This window comes from Neophocaena asiaeorientalis, unplaced genomic scaffold, assembly GCF_003031525.2.
Source record: "Neophocaena asiaeorientalis asiaeorientalis breed wild unplaced genomic scaffold, Neophocaena_asiaeorientalis_V1.1 scaffold54, whole genome shotgun sequence".
Lineage (NCBI taxonomy): Eukaryota > Metazoa > Chordata > Mammalia > Artiodactyla > Phocoenidae > Neophocaena > Neophocaena asiaeorientalis.
The window spans coordinates 4277131-4289149 of NW_020174938.1; the positions used below are offsets into that span (position 1 = coordinate 4277131).

The window sequence follows — 12019 nt, forward strand, 5'->3', positions numbered from 1 at the left end:
ATGAGGCTGGATCTTGTGTTTCTGGTGTTCTGGAGTGCCTGCGACCTTAGTATGATTTTAGGCAGCCTCTCTGCTAATGGGTGGAGTTGTGTTCAGTCTTGCTCGTTGTTTGGCATCGGGTGTCCAGCACTGTAGCTTGCTGGTTGTTGAGTGTAGCTGGGTCTTAGCATTGTGATGGAGTCTCTGGGAGAGCTTTCGCCATTTGATATTACGTGGAGCTGGGAGGTCTCTAGTCGATCAATGTCCTGAACTTGGCTTTCCCACCTCAGAGGCACAGGCCTGACACCCGGCCGGAGCAGGAAGACCCTGTCAGCCACATGGCTGGTCTCCACTTCTGCTGGTATTGAGGTTCACACCTCTAGCCTTTTGTTGGAGTCACCCCACTGATGAAGACAGGACCCTCAACAGCCGGTTGTCGGCAGGTGGATTCTTAACCACTGCACCACCAGTGAAGTCCCTGTTTCATATTATTTTGTCTAAGTTTTTGTTTTCTTTTGTTTTTGTTTTTGGTTGCTTCAGGCAAGAGTATAGAACAGGTTCTTGTTACTCCATCTTGGCCGGAAGCAGAAGTCTGTTCTTTCAGTTTAGCAGCTCAGAATATTTGCTATTTCTGTTGATAAGGCCATAGTCATGCAGACCAAAAGGTTAAAGAAAAGATTATGACTGTATAAAAATGAAATATTAGAAAAATTACTTGAATAGGTAACAAGAAATTCTGTCCTCCAAATGGTATTGTCTTTAAAGGGGCACATTGTAAACAAATGGAGCAAGAGTTATCAATTGAAATTCAGGTCCTTTTTATAGCTATGTAAGTTGTTCATAATTTAGACCATTAGTGAGTATAATGATATTTTATTCTTTGGTCTTTTGGTTTTTCTTATCTTCCTGTGTTCTAGATCTTTTAAATCCTTAACTGGATATAAGAATCTATAGTAGCAAGTTAGCCATAAAAATAATGATCATCTTTTTAGGGACAAATAAAAGAAGGTATAAAAAACTATGCTTAGTATTCTAGATTTATCAGGTCCTGGATCTTTTGTCTCTATCTTTAGATGGTTTTGATTTTTTTTCTTACTTTTCCACTTGATGTTCTTTTTTTTTCTTTCACCCTACTTGATATTCTTTGTTAAATTGTTGGAAAACATGAGCTTGTAGGTCCTGTTTAGCATTTTCATTGACCCAAGTTCTCTTTACTTCAGATTACTGTATGAAGTTAATGGAGTTTTTAGTAGGTTTTTTTGTTTTAATGCATCTCAGAGTAATATGAATGTATTTTTGAATGTTTTTAATAGGTGTAATTCTCAAATAATTCTATAACCTGAGTTTTAATTACAGTGCTATGATATAATTACTTGGTTTTAAGATCTTTACATATGTAATTATTACAGACATCACAGCGTTTTTCCTCAGTTGATGAAGAAGCAAAGCTTCATAAGACCATGTCTCAAGGAGAGATTACGAAGTTGGCAGTGAGACAGAAGGCTTCAGATTCAGATATAAGGTATAAAGCATACACTGACTGTTAATAGGGGTAATATAATTTTATTTACTAATAGACCATAGTTAAATACTGAGCATCTTTTTAAAAGCATAATTGATAGAATAGCTATCAGTTTTGAAAGTTTTGAAATTTATTTTTCAACAAAGTACCTACTGTGTGACAGTAGCATAAATAATTCAGATATATATAATGAGCTTTGTCTTTTTATATGTTTAGCACTGTGATTTGGGCAAAGTCTTTACATCATTATATGACTTAGGATTTTTGGTTGTAAAAGAAAAGAGATTAGACCAGATTAGACTGAAAATATTTTCCAGTTTTGGACTTGGATCCTGTTCTGAGTTAAGTGTTTTACAAATGGAACTGGAAAAGACTTTCAGGAAAGAACTCTGTTCTCTTTAGGAGAGTATATGAAGTTTTTATTTATCAAGAATATGTCTTGGGCTTCCCTGGTGGCGCAGTGGTTGAGAGTCTGTCTGCTAATGCAGGGGACACGGGTTTCAGCCCTGGTCTGGGAAGATCCCACATGCCGTGGAGCAACTAGGCCCGTGAGCCACAACTACTGAGCCTGTGCGTCTGGAGCCTGTGCTCCGCAACAGGAGAGGCCATGACAGTGAGAGGCCTGCGCACCATGATGAAGAGTGGCCCCCGCTTGCCACAACTAGAGAAAAAGCCCTTGCACAGAAATGAAGACCCAACACAGCCAAAAATAAAAATAAATTAATTAAAAGAAGGCTCAAAAAAAATAAATGTCTTTGTCCCTTACCGTGTTATATAAGGCAATTGGGCCCTCACTGAACACTTGAATATCTCATTGAAATCTTTCTGGTTCATAACCCTATTAAAGATCAGTTTCTCAATGACTGTAGAGGCATAATCCAAGGTAACCCAAATCTAGAGCAGATTATGCTGGAGATCAAATTTTGGGAAACAAAATGTAACATAGAAAAAACATACAGGTGGAGATAGCAGATTAACTATATAAATTTAATTTCCACATCCTCCTAAAATAACAAAACCTATACAGGACAAAAACAACAGGAGACAGCAATAAAAAAACAGGAGACAGCAATAATAAAAATGGAGACAGCAATAATAAAAACGTGGAATCCTAAAAGTAGATAGACAAATTTTAAATGTCTTTAAAACTGAGAAAGAAGCATCTGGCTGACTGGTCTTCCCCAATCCTAGCAGAAAACAGGAGATTTATTTTCTGGAAAGGATAAAACAGAAGATTTCTGCACTTGGAGGTAACCAGATACAGTTGAGGTGGGGTACATATTTGGAACAGGGAGATTTAATGAATGTTCACATACTGAATGTTAAGATCCCCCAGATTTTTTTCTGTATTCAGCTTCCACGTTTCACATACCCTCTAAGCAGATGATTCAAAGAGTCTTTGGGACTTCCATCCAACCCTCATGGAAAGACCTAAAGATATTTCTATCAGGGGCTCTCCCTACAAATTGGACCAGCCAGATAACCCTACAAGGACAACCACAGTTTGGAAGCCCCACCAATGCACACTAGACCTTCCAAGAAGCTTGTTTATACCCTACTTTTGATCACCACACATTTGAGGAGACATCAGAAGTGAAAGAATCTAAAACTAATTGATAAAATACAACTTGGAAGCAATAAACTATACAGGGGAAAGAAAACTTCAAGACAGACAAATACAACTATCAGTAGGCCTTCTGCATAAATAAATACAACTACATTCATGAAACCAAACAGAATACTTTAAAGGGAAACATTCATAATAAAAAAGAGTATTTGAAAATTGAAACTGTGATAGTATAAAGAAGTCAGAAGAGTTAGAAAGAAAGTTGAGGACATCTGTCAGAAAGTTGAGCCAAAAGACAAATGGATAGAAGAGACAAGAAAAGATAGGAAAATTAGAGGAGCAGTTCAGGACATCCAGTGACCCACTGATAGGAGCTCTGGAAAGATAGGACAAAGTAATTCAAATAAATTTCATGGAACTGAAGGACTTGAGTTTCTATAGATTGACAGGACCCCCTGAGGGCCCAACATAATGAATGAAAATAGACCCATACCAAGAGACACGTCATCATAAAACAGTAGAGACAAAACACATCTCCATTATGATGGTGAAAGTAGCTTTTTAAGTGATGGTTGTACAGCAATCAGTGAGGGAACCGTGCCAGATTAGAGCAGGTTAGATGGCTCTGGGAAAGATTTCTTCAAGAACATGGAACTGATGGTGTAGCTACTATGTCTCAACATGTTGAGAGGAGATACTCATAAATAAGAAGACACTTGGAGGTGAATTGGATGTAGGAAAGTGAGCAAATGTAAAACAAAACACTAACTCTAGAAAAATATTGGTTATGGAGGGTACTGTATGTCTCAGTTGTGAATATTATTTACAGAGTAAAAAAAATAGTGAATACTACTAAAAGAAAATACTGTATATTGATCTAACTAAAATTATGATATTCTGTTGCGGGGATGTCTGTGTTTGTGGAGGGTATAGAACTGGAGTGTTGGAATATGCTTAATTATTATTTGTGGTCATAAATATGATAGCAATATAAGTATGGTAAATATTAAAAGAATCAGTTAAATAAATTCAAAAGGGTTGCTCTAGGGAGCAGAAAAGGAATGAGAATGGCAGGAGAATGCTATCATTTGTAATAAGTCTTGTAGAACAATTTCCCTTTATACTATATGGATGTATAGGATTAGTAATAAGCTATTAGAAAAAGAAGGAAGCATGGATAAAAGAACATGGGCTTCAAAAGCAGACAGACCTGATTTTAACTTCCATCTCCATCAGCCCTCTGAGCCTCAGGTTGCTCATGTGTAAAGTTAGGATAAAAATACCTATTTATCATGGTAGTTGTGAAAATAAGGCATCAGAAGTAAGGCATAGTGCCTGGCTCCTAGTTGGTGCTCAAAAATAAAGGAACCAACAAATTAATGTACAAGTAAGCCTCCTAGTATGAGGTTAGGATACATACTATATGGTCAGTAAATGTGAACTGTTATTATCTCAGGATGTTTCCTTGATTTATATGATGGGAGACAGTATATAAGCACTAATGAGGCAATATAGAGCATAGTAGGTGTGATTCTCAACTTTGTTACTCGCTGGCTGTATAACCTTGGGAAAGTTACCTAATGTTTAAGCTACCAGTTTTTCACCTGAAAAACGGTTATGGTTTGAATGTCAACTTGTTGTTATAGTTAATTAAGGTAATTCTATATAAGCACTTGTACCTGGAGCATGATAACAACTCAAATAAATGGTGGTTTTTGTTAACATTCCTGAGTCTCATTATTTCTGTATTCAAGATGAGGAAGCTATCATTTACCTTCCAGATGAAGTTTAAATGTACACTTGAAGATTAAATATGACTAAACTTAACTATGAAGGTTAAATGAATTCATTCACATGAAAGGTGTTTATATAACTTAAAGTGACGTACAGATATTGTCAATAGGACATGCTAATTTCCATTGTTACTTTTGTTGTTGTTGTTGTTGTAAACAGACCTCAGAGAGCTAAGATGAGATTCTGGGCCAAAGGGAAACAAGGGGAGAAGAAGACTACCAGAGTGAAACCTGCCACCCATTCGGAGGTTTCGGCACTCTTTGCTGGCTCAGATGTGATTCCAGCTCATCAGTTTCCAGATGGTAAAAATGGACAAAGGGTGGAGATTGTCTTCATAATTTCTGTTTACTCTTTCTGAAAGTTTACTATCCTTCTAGTATTTGTAATGGTAATCCTGTTGGTGAGATATTCTAATGAGATAGGACCAAGATTGTTAAGTCCCTCCTTAACTAACAGATAATTATAAAATTAAATTTTACCTATAATAGAAGTTTCAGGGAAATGTGGTACAAAACAGTGAAGTAACAACAACTTCAAGAATGACTGTGAATCTTTGATTAGCCTCAGTTTTCTAAAGTGTAAAAATCTAACCATCATTCATTCACTTAACAAGTGTATATTCCTAGTAAAAATTAATGACAGCAGCTAATTTTTGAGTGCTTACTACATACAAGGCACTGTACTAAGCGTATTGTGTGTATTAACTCGATTGATCCTCACAACAGTTTTTTGAGGTTGGTATGATTATTATTCCCAGTTTATAGATAAGAAAGCTGAGGCACAGAGAGTTATTTGCTTATACACGTATAGCAATTGGCAGAGCTGAGATTTGAATTCAGGCAGTCTAGCTCCAGAGTCCGTATTCATAACCATTGTGCTGAAGTACCTATTATATGTTCCTGGGACTTTATAGTGGTAGCTGTTATTTTAACTTTTGGGGCATCAATCATAGCACATTAGAAAATACCCAACAATTAGTTCATCTGTTGAGATATGGCCTTTCTAAATGCTAGAATTATTAACTCTCCAAGGATTCCAGTAGTCCCAGTATTAGAAGATTAGCCCATTCTTCCCAAGCCCTTTGCTCAAGTATGTATGAACGTTTTTAATTACCATGTAAAGATGCCAGCTATCTTAAACAGGGATATACATCAGAGGTGGATGTGTAGTAATGAGTGGGTAAAATACCGGTGGGTGGATGAAATATCAGTATTGAATAAAATAGAAAGAGGCCCTAGGAAGAAAGTTATTATCTCTAAGAAGAGATAGAACAGGCCCAGTTAAAATAAGTAAACAAAACTTCTCACATCTAGAATGAGATAAAAATAAAGGGACAAAGGATAAGATAAAGGGAGGAAAGATCAAGTTTCACATGGGAATGGATCAGCCACAGCAGAGGCATCTGTGTGTCAAAGGAAAAACTGGTAGAAATTTAATTAGAACCCTGTTTTCTGTCTTGTGGCTTTGCTCCTATCACTTTGCAAACTGATATGGATAAAGCCAGTAGTAAATTAAGTGAATACTACAGGTTCAGTTTGGAAAATTTGGAATTCCTAAGAGGATCAATTCATTTTATCTTATCTGGTTTACAGTAGTCATTCTAAATTTTTCATATTTCACAGTTATATTCTCCACTGCTGATTTCCAAGAAGGAATTAGGAAGCTCTTTGGTTGAAGTATATATTATTAGCAGACTTCATTGTGTGTTTGCTTAATAAGGATACATGTATAAAAATTGATTGTAGCCTTTTTATTTATCTTTGGGTAGAAATTTATTAAGGTAGCCCTTGTTTTTAATGCTGAAATTGGATTATAGACAGTTTCTTTAGTAACTATTATTTCTTTTAGTATAAAGAACGATATTGACTTTGCTAAATGAAATTATTAGATACTTGTATATCTAGGTTATATAATGGAATTAATATTAGTTGACACCAATTTGAATATACTTATATCCTATATCTTGATAATATTTATTCTGGTGCCATATCTCGTTTGTTTCACTTCCTGCTAAGGTGGCATTTAGCAAGTAGGAGGCTATTTTTTTTCCTTTATTGTCAGAATTAGCTTTTAGATGGAATGAGGATATACCATTGGACAGAAGGTAAGGTAAATATATGTGGGGAAAACATGTGAAATGGGGCCAACTTTCTCATCAAGCCCCAGGTAGGCGTTGGCAAATCCAGTGTAGTTCTAGATTATAATGGACTACATGGAACCCAATTTCTCTGCTGTAAACAATTGCAGAGAAAATTTGTTGTGTTTTCCAATATTATATACAGAGCTAGTTAATTCCAGGAATTATCTGAGACATTCATACAGTTAGTTGGGAAATATATGTGAAAATCCTAAATAGCAAGGAGACACAGGCAGAAGTGAACCAGTTGAGTTACCTGGTTCCCTAAATAGAGGTTGCCAGCCTAACACCAGATATTGTCACTGGAGCATTTATGGCTTTAGACCCTAGTAAACAAGTAATAATAATTATCAGACTTCACTGGCTTATTGGATTTGTATATAGCTGGATGTTCTTTCAAACAGATATAGTAAAGCTATGACTGGGTTAATAGTCAGCATTTAACATGCTAGTGTGATTGTGTACTCTTCTTTCTTTTCTTTGGGACTGAGGTCTTTGGGATCCAGGCTTCAGTTCTACAAGACACTTCCATCCAGATTTTCAGTATCAGACCTCATCTCTTTGGGAGACACAATAGAATTTCCCATTGAAAAGTGTTAATTCTTAAATACATTTTCTGTACAAATGTACAATCTGGATTTACTGCCTAACTGCCTGAACTTAAACATTAATGTTACTTTACTTTTCAGATATTTACATGTTTCCTTCAGTGACTTACTAAAGGAACTTAAAAAGAAGGATGTAGAGATTTCAGTACTTTTACTAAAAGAAAATTTTTTTGGACACTCTGTCTTGATTTATAGAATTATCTCAGAACCAGCCAACACCTCCATTGAGTCCAGAATTGCCTGGGAGTTGCCGGAAGGAGTTCAAAGAGAACAAAGAGCCTTCTCCAAAGGCAAGGCGCAAGCGAAATGTGAAGATCAGCAGCGTGGCTTTGGAGTCTATGCATTGGCAAAATGACTCTGTCCAGATCATATCAAGTGCCAGTGATTTAAAAAGCATGGATGAATTTCTTCTGAAAAAGGTACCCTGTGCCTGCTCAGTTAGGCCCCTGAGCAGCTTTGACTGTGGAATGCTTGTATATCAGGATATGCCCCCTAAAGGATATATGCTTCAGTAAGTTAGAGCATCTGTTTCTTTACCAGAAAGGTGCAAATAATAGGATTCATATGAGTTAGACTGCGTAGACAGGATTTAAAGTTTTAGGCTTTACTGTTGACTTCAGTTTTACTGTAACTGTCATGTTGCATTCTGTATGGGAAGGTGAGGCTTGTCATTGCACACTTTGAGTTGTCTTTTTGGTAGCAGAACTGTGGAATCATACAATGTTAGAAGGGACTTTAGAAATCATCTAGTAGTAATAAAACTTTGGCTACCTGGTCATGCTTTTTTCTGGGTCCCATGATAGTTTGCCCTTTCAGGACGGTCATTGTTGAAGAAACAGTATGTGTCCAGAGTGGCATTCACTTCTTTTCAATTTAGTTGATTGTGTACAAAATCTCTTTCTGTGGTCCCCAGATGAATGACCTAGATAATGAAGACAGCAAGAAAGACACACTAGTGGATGTTGTATTTAAAAAAGCTCTGAAAGAATTTCGGCAGAATATCTTCAGCTTTTATTCATCTGCATTGGCGGTAAGTTAAACTGTGTCAGGAGATACTCAAGTTCAACATATGAAAAATTTGACAATGCCATAAAAAATAATACAGGGGCCATGTTCAACTAGAGATTTCTCCAGTGTCTTCTTTTTGTTTTAGGGATAGATAGGGAAAAGCATACTGACTGACCTCAGATTAATAGCATTCTCAAATTTCCTTGAGCTGTTTTTTTTTTTCCCCCTGTTATAGTTATATTTTCATCTTAAGGTATTGAATTCAGATATTCTAGGTATGATTCTTTTTCACCCAGTGGCTCTTTACTATTTTGACTTCTCATGATCCTTTTAGCTCTGGCTCCAGCTTCTAATTCTCATTTGTGTTGGAATTATACTTTTTTATTCAGTAGAATTAGAGCAGTTTATGTTCACCAATTTCTATATATGAGTTTGTATCACTTTCAGATTTACCTATACTTTCATATGATGTTGGTCATGGTTTAGAAAATTTATTATTGGTGCTGATGTATATAATAATTAATGCTTTTGATCTATAGAATCTTTATTAATATCTCTGAATTGTCATATTTATTCTATAAAAAATAATTTGTATTTAATTGGTTTTTCTTTGTTCAACCTGTAATTTAATGTGTGAAGAGAAATCAGGAGAACTTTCCTATGTATATTCTACTCAGTGTAAGATTTTTTTGCCTTTTAAAAATAGGAACCATGCAGTCTTAGAGAGCAATAATTTCAAGACCATAATAAAGTAGTAATCAGGCTACGGCAAATGACTAGGTTTGGGTAGAGACAATGTTGGCCATATTTTTCTAATCTTGCTAACTGCTTGTCATGCTTCATACGTTTATTTTCTAGGTTAGGGACCAATATACTTTGTATCATATAGGAAGAGCCAACGTTATGAAATAGAGCTTAATAGTGGTTTTCTAACCCTGGATCAAAGAGGTTCAACTTATAATTCTGAGGAGGTGAAAGAGAAATACATTTTAAATGTATATAATACGTTTTGGTCACTTAAATCCTGTTTTTTTCTTTCTCATGAAGACTCCACACCTCATTTAAATAAGTTAAAAGGAATTCCATGTAGATTCCTTTGCAAGAAATATGATGTTATTCTAAGCATGTCATTCTTCTTTGGAAAAATGAATCAAAGTAAAGGTTGCCTAATGTTTCACTAGGCAAGAATTCAGGTATTCACTTTTTCAGTTTTAGAGTGTAACTATCTAAACAAGGTTCATTTCTGGGGATAGGTAATTAAGAGGGAGGCAAATAATCTTTATAGCTAAATATAGTTAAAAATTCCCAGGGCTTTCTCCAATTATTACACTGTTTAAACTGTTAGGTATTTTACTAAAATTTAGCAGGTTTTATTCTGCAGACATTCCATAGTAGAGTGGGAATTTACAAATACCACATGACCTCATGGACATGCCCATTAGAAAGTATATCAGGATCCTAATTTTTATTCAAAATAATTACCCAATAAAAATTGAATCAGTCTTCTATATATAAAGAATTTCTTCATAAAACCTTACATTTCTTCTCTTATTGCCTATTAGATAGATGATGGGAAAAGCATACGGTATAAAGACCTCTACGCACTATTTGAACAGATTTTGGAAAAGACCATGAGGCTTGAGCAGCGTGATTGGAGTGAATCTCCAGTCAGAGTTTGGGTCAACACTTTTAAAGTGTTTTTAGATGAATATATGAATGAATTCAAGACTCTGGAATATATACCCACAAAGGTAAATATATTTTGATTTCCAAAAGGATTCAGTTATGAATTCTTCTTAAGAGTCTGGGACATCTGGTATTTGAGAAAAACATTACAGTGAACATGTCAACTACTTTAGCACTACTTTAGATCCAGCAAACTCCATTCTGTCCTAAAAGTTCATCAGACTGTATTATCAAAGCCTTCTGCCATTAATATATTCTTCACTGAGTTAAAATGTAATGTTGTGCCATTAAGATTATACCCTCAGCTTTGATAGAGGTCAGTACATAAATTTCCTTTCGAAAAACAGTGGTTAAAGATGTGATTAGTTGTATCATCTAGTGGCCTTTATGTAAGGACCCACGAATTATATTTCTCCTTGAATTAGGTTTTAGGAAAATGTATGTTTCTGAATATCTATATAATAGTAATAATAAACTTTATTTATTGAGTACCAGGAATTATACTAGGTGTTTGATATTTTATTTACTTCTTGCTTCAGCCCTATTAAATAATTATTATGAAATTCTTATTACAGAAGAGATAGTAGGCTTAGAGAAGGTTGTCAGTGTGTTTCCTTTCAGTACCCCAACTGAAATAATTAGGTATCTGCTTATTGGGTAGCAGGAATACTGTTAATCCTTTTTATTGTCTCCCATTTTATTTTCAGTTATTCTGATTTATGTATATTTAGATTGATAAAACATTTGAAATCATTTTGAAGTAATCAGATATAAATAAATCTGTGAAAATTCTTCTGTTCTACATCTAAGTTGGGGTCTTATGTTATGCAGAAGAAGATTCTTATTAGGCTTATTCTGCCTTTGTTTGTAATTTTAAAAGGTTAGATTGAGATTGTTCTCTACTATGGCTAACAGGAAACGTCATATGTAAAAGAACTTTTCCATGTCCCAGATGATACTTTTAAAAAAATTTTTTTCTTTTTTATTTATTTTTGCCTGCATTGGGTCTTCGTTGCTACACGTGGGCTTTTCTCTAGTTGCGGCAAGCCGGGGCTACTCTTTGTTGTGGTGCGCGGGCTTCTCATTGCGCTGGCTTCTCTTCTTGCAGAGCACGGGCCCTAGGCGCGCGGGCTTCAGTAGTTGTGGCTTGCAGGCTCTAGAGTGCAGGCTCAGGAGTTGTGGCGCACGGGCTTAGTTGCTCCGCAGCATATGTGGATCTTCCCAGAGCAGGGCTCGAACCCATGTCCCCTGTGTTGGCAGGCGGATTCTTAACCATGGCACCACCAAGAAAGTCCTCCAGATGATACCTTTTGTTTTTTAATTTAATTTAATTTATTTTTTTATATAGCAGGTTCTTATTAGTTTTCCATTTTATACATATGAGTGTATATATGTCAATCCCAATCTCAAGGTTTATTTTTTGTATGGTGTTAGGGAGTACTCTACTTTCTTTCTTTTACATGTAGCTGTCCAGTTTTCCCAGCACCAATTATTGAAGAGACTGTCTTTTCTCCATTATATATTCTTGCCTCCTTTGTCATAGATTAGTTGACCATAGGTGCGTGGGTTTATCTCTGGGCTTTCTATCTTGTTCCATTGATCTATGTTTCTGTTTTTGTGCCAGTGCCATATTGTCTTGATTACTGTAGCTTTGTAGTATATTCTGAAGTCAAGGAGTCTGATTCCTCCAGCTCCATTTTTTTCCCTCAAGCTTGCTT

The 12019-nt window shown here is 35.7% G+C and overlaps 1 protein-coding gene across 7 annotated transcripts in view; it reads left to right on the forward strand.

The window, feature by feature from the left end:
• Positions 1–12019, forward strand: part of MYO9A (myosin IXA) — a 266751-nt gene that overhangs the window by 199973 nt on the left and 54759 nt on the right. For all 7 annotated transcript variants that reach the window (XM_024761731.1, XM_024761733.1, XM_024761735.1 and 4 more), the window contains 5 exons: positions 1389–1501; positions 5022–5164; positions 7803–8026; positions 8521–8637; positions 10178–10366. In XM_024761731.1, the coding sequence (XP_024617499.1) occupies positions 1389–1501; positions 5022–5164; positions 7803–8026; positions 8521–8637; positions 10178–10366 (786 nt within the window). The remainder of the gene's footprint in view (positions 1–1388; positions 1502–5021; positions 5165–7802; positions 8027–8520; positions 8638–10177; positions 10367–12019) is intronic.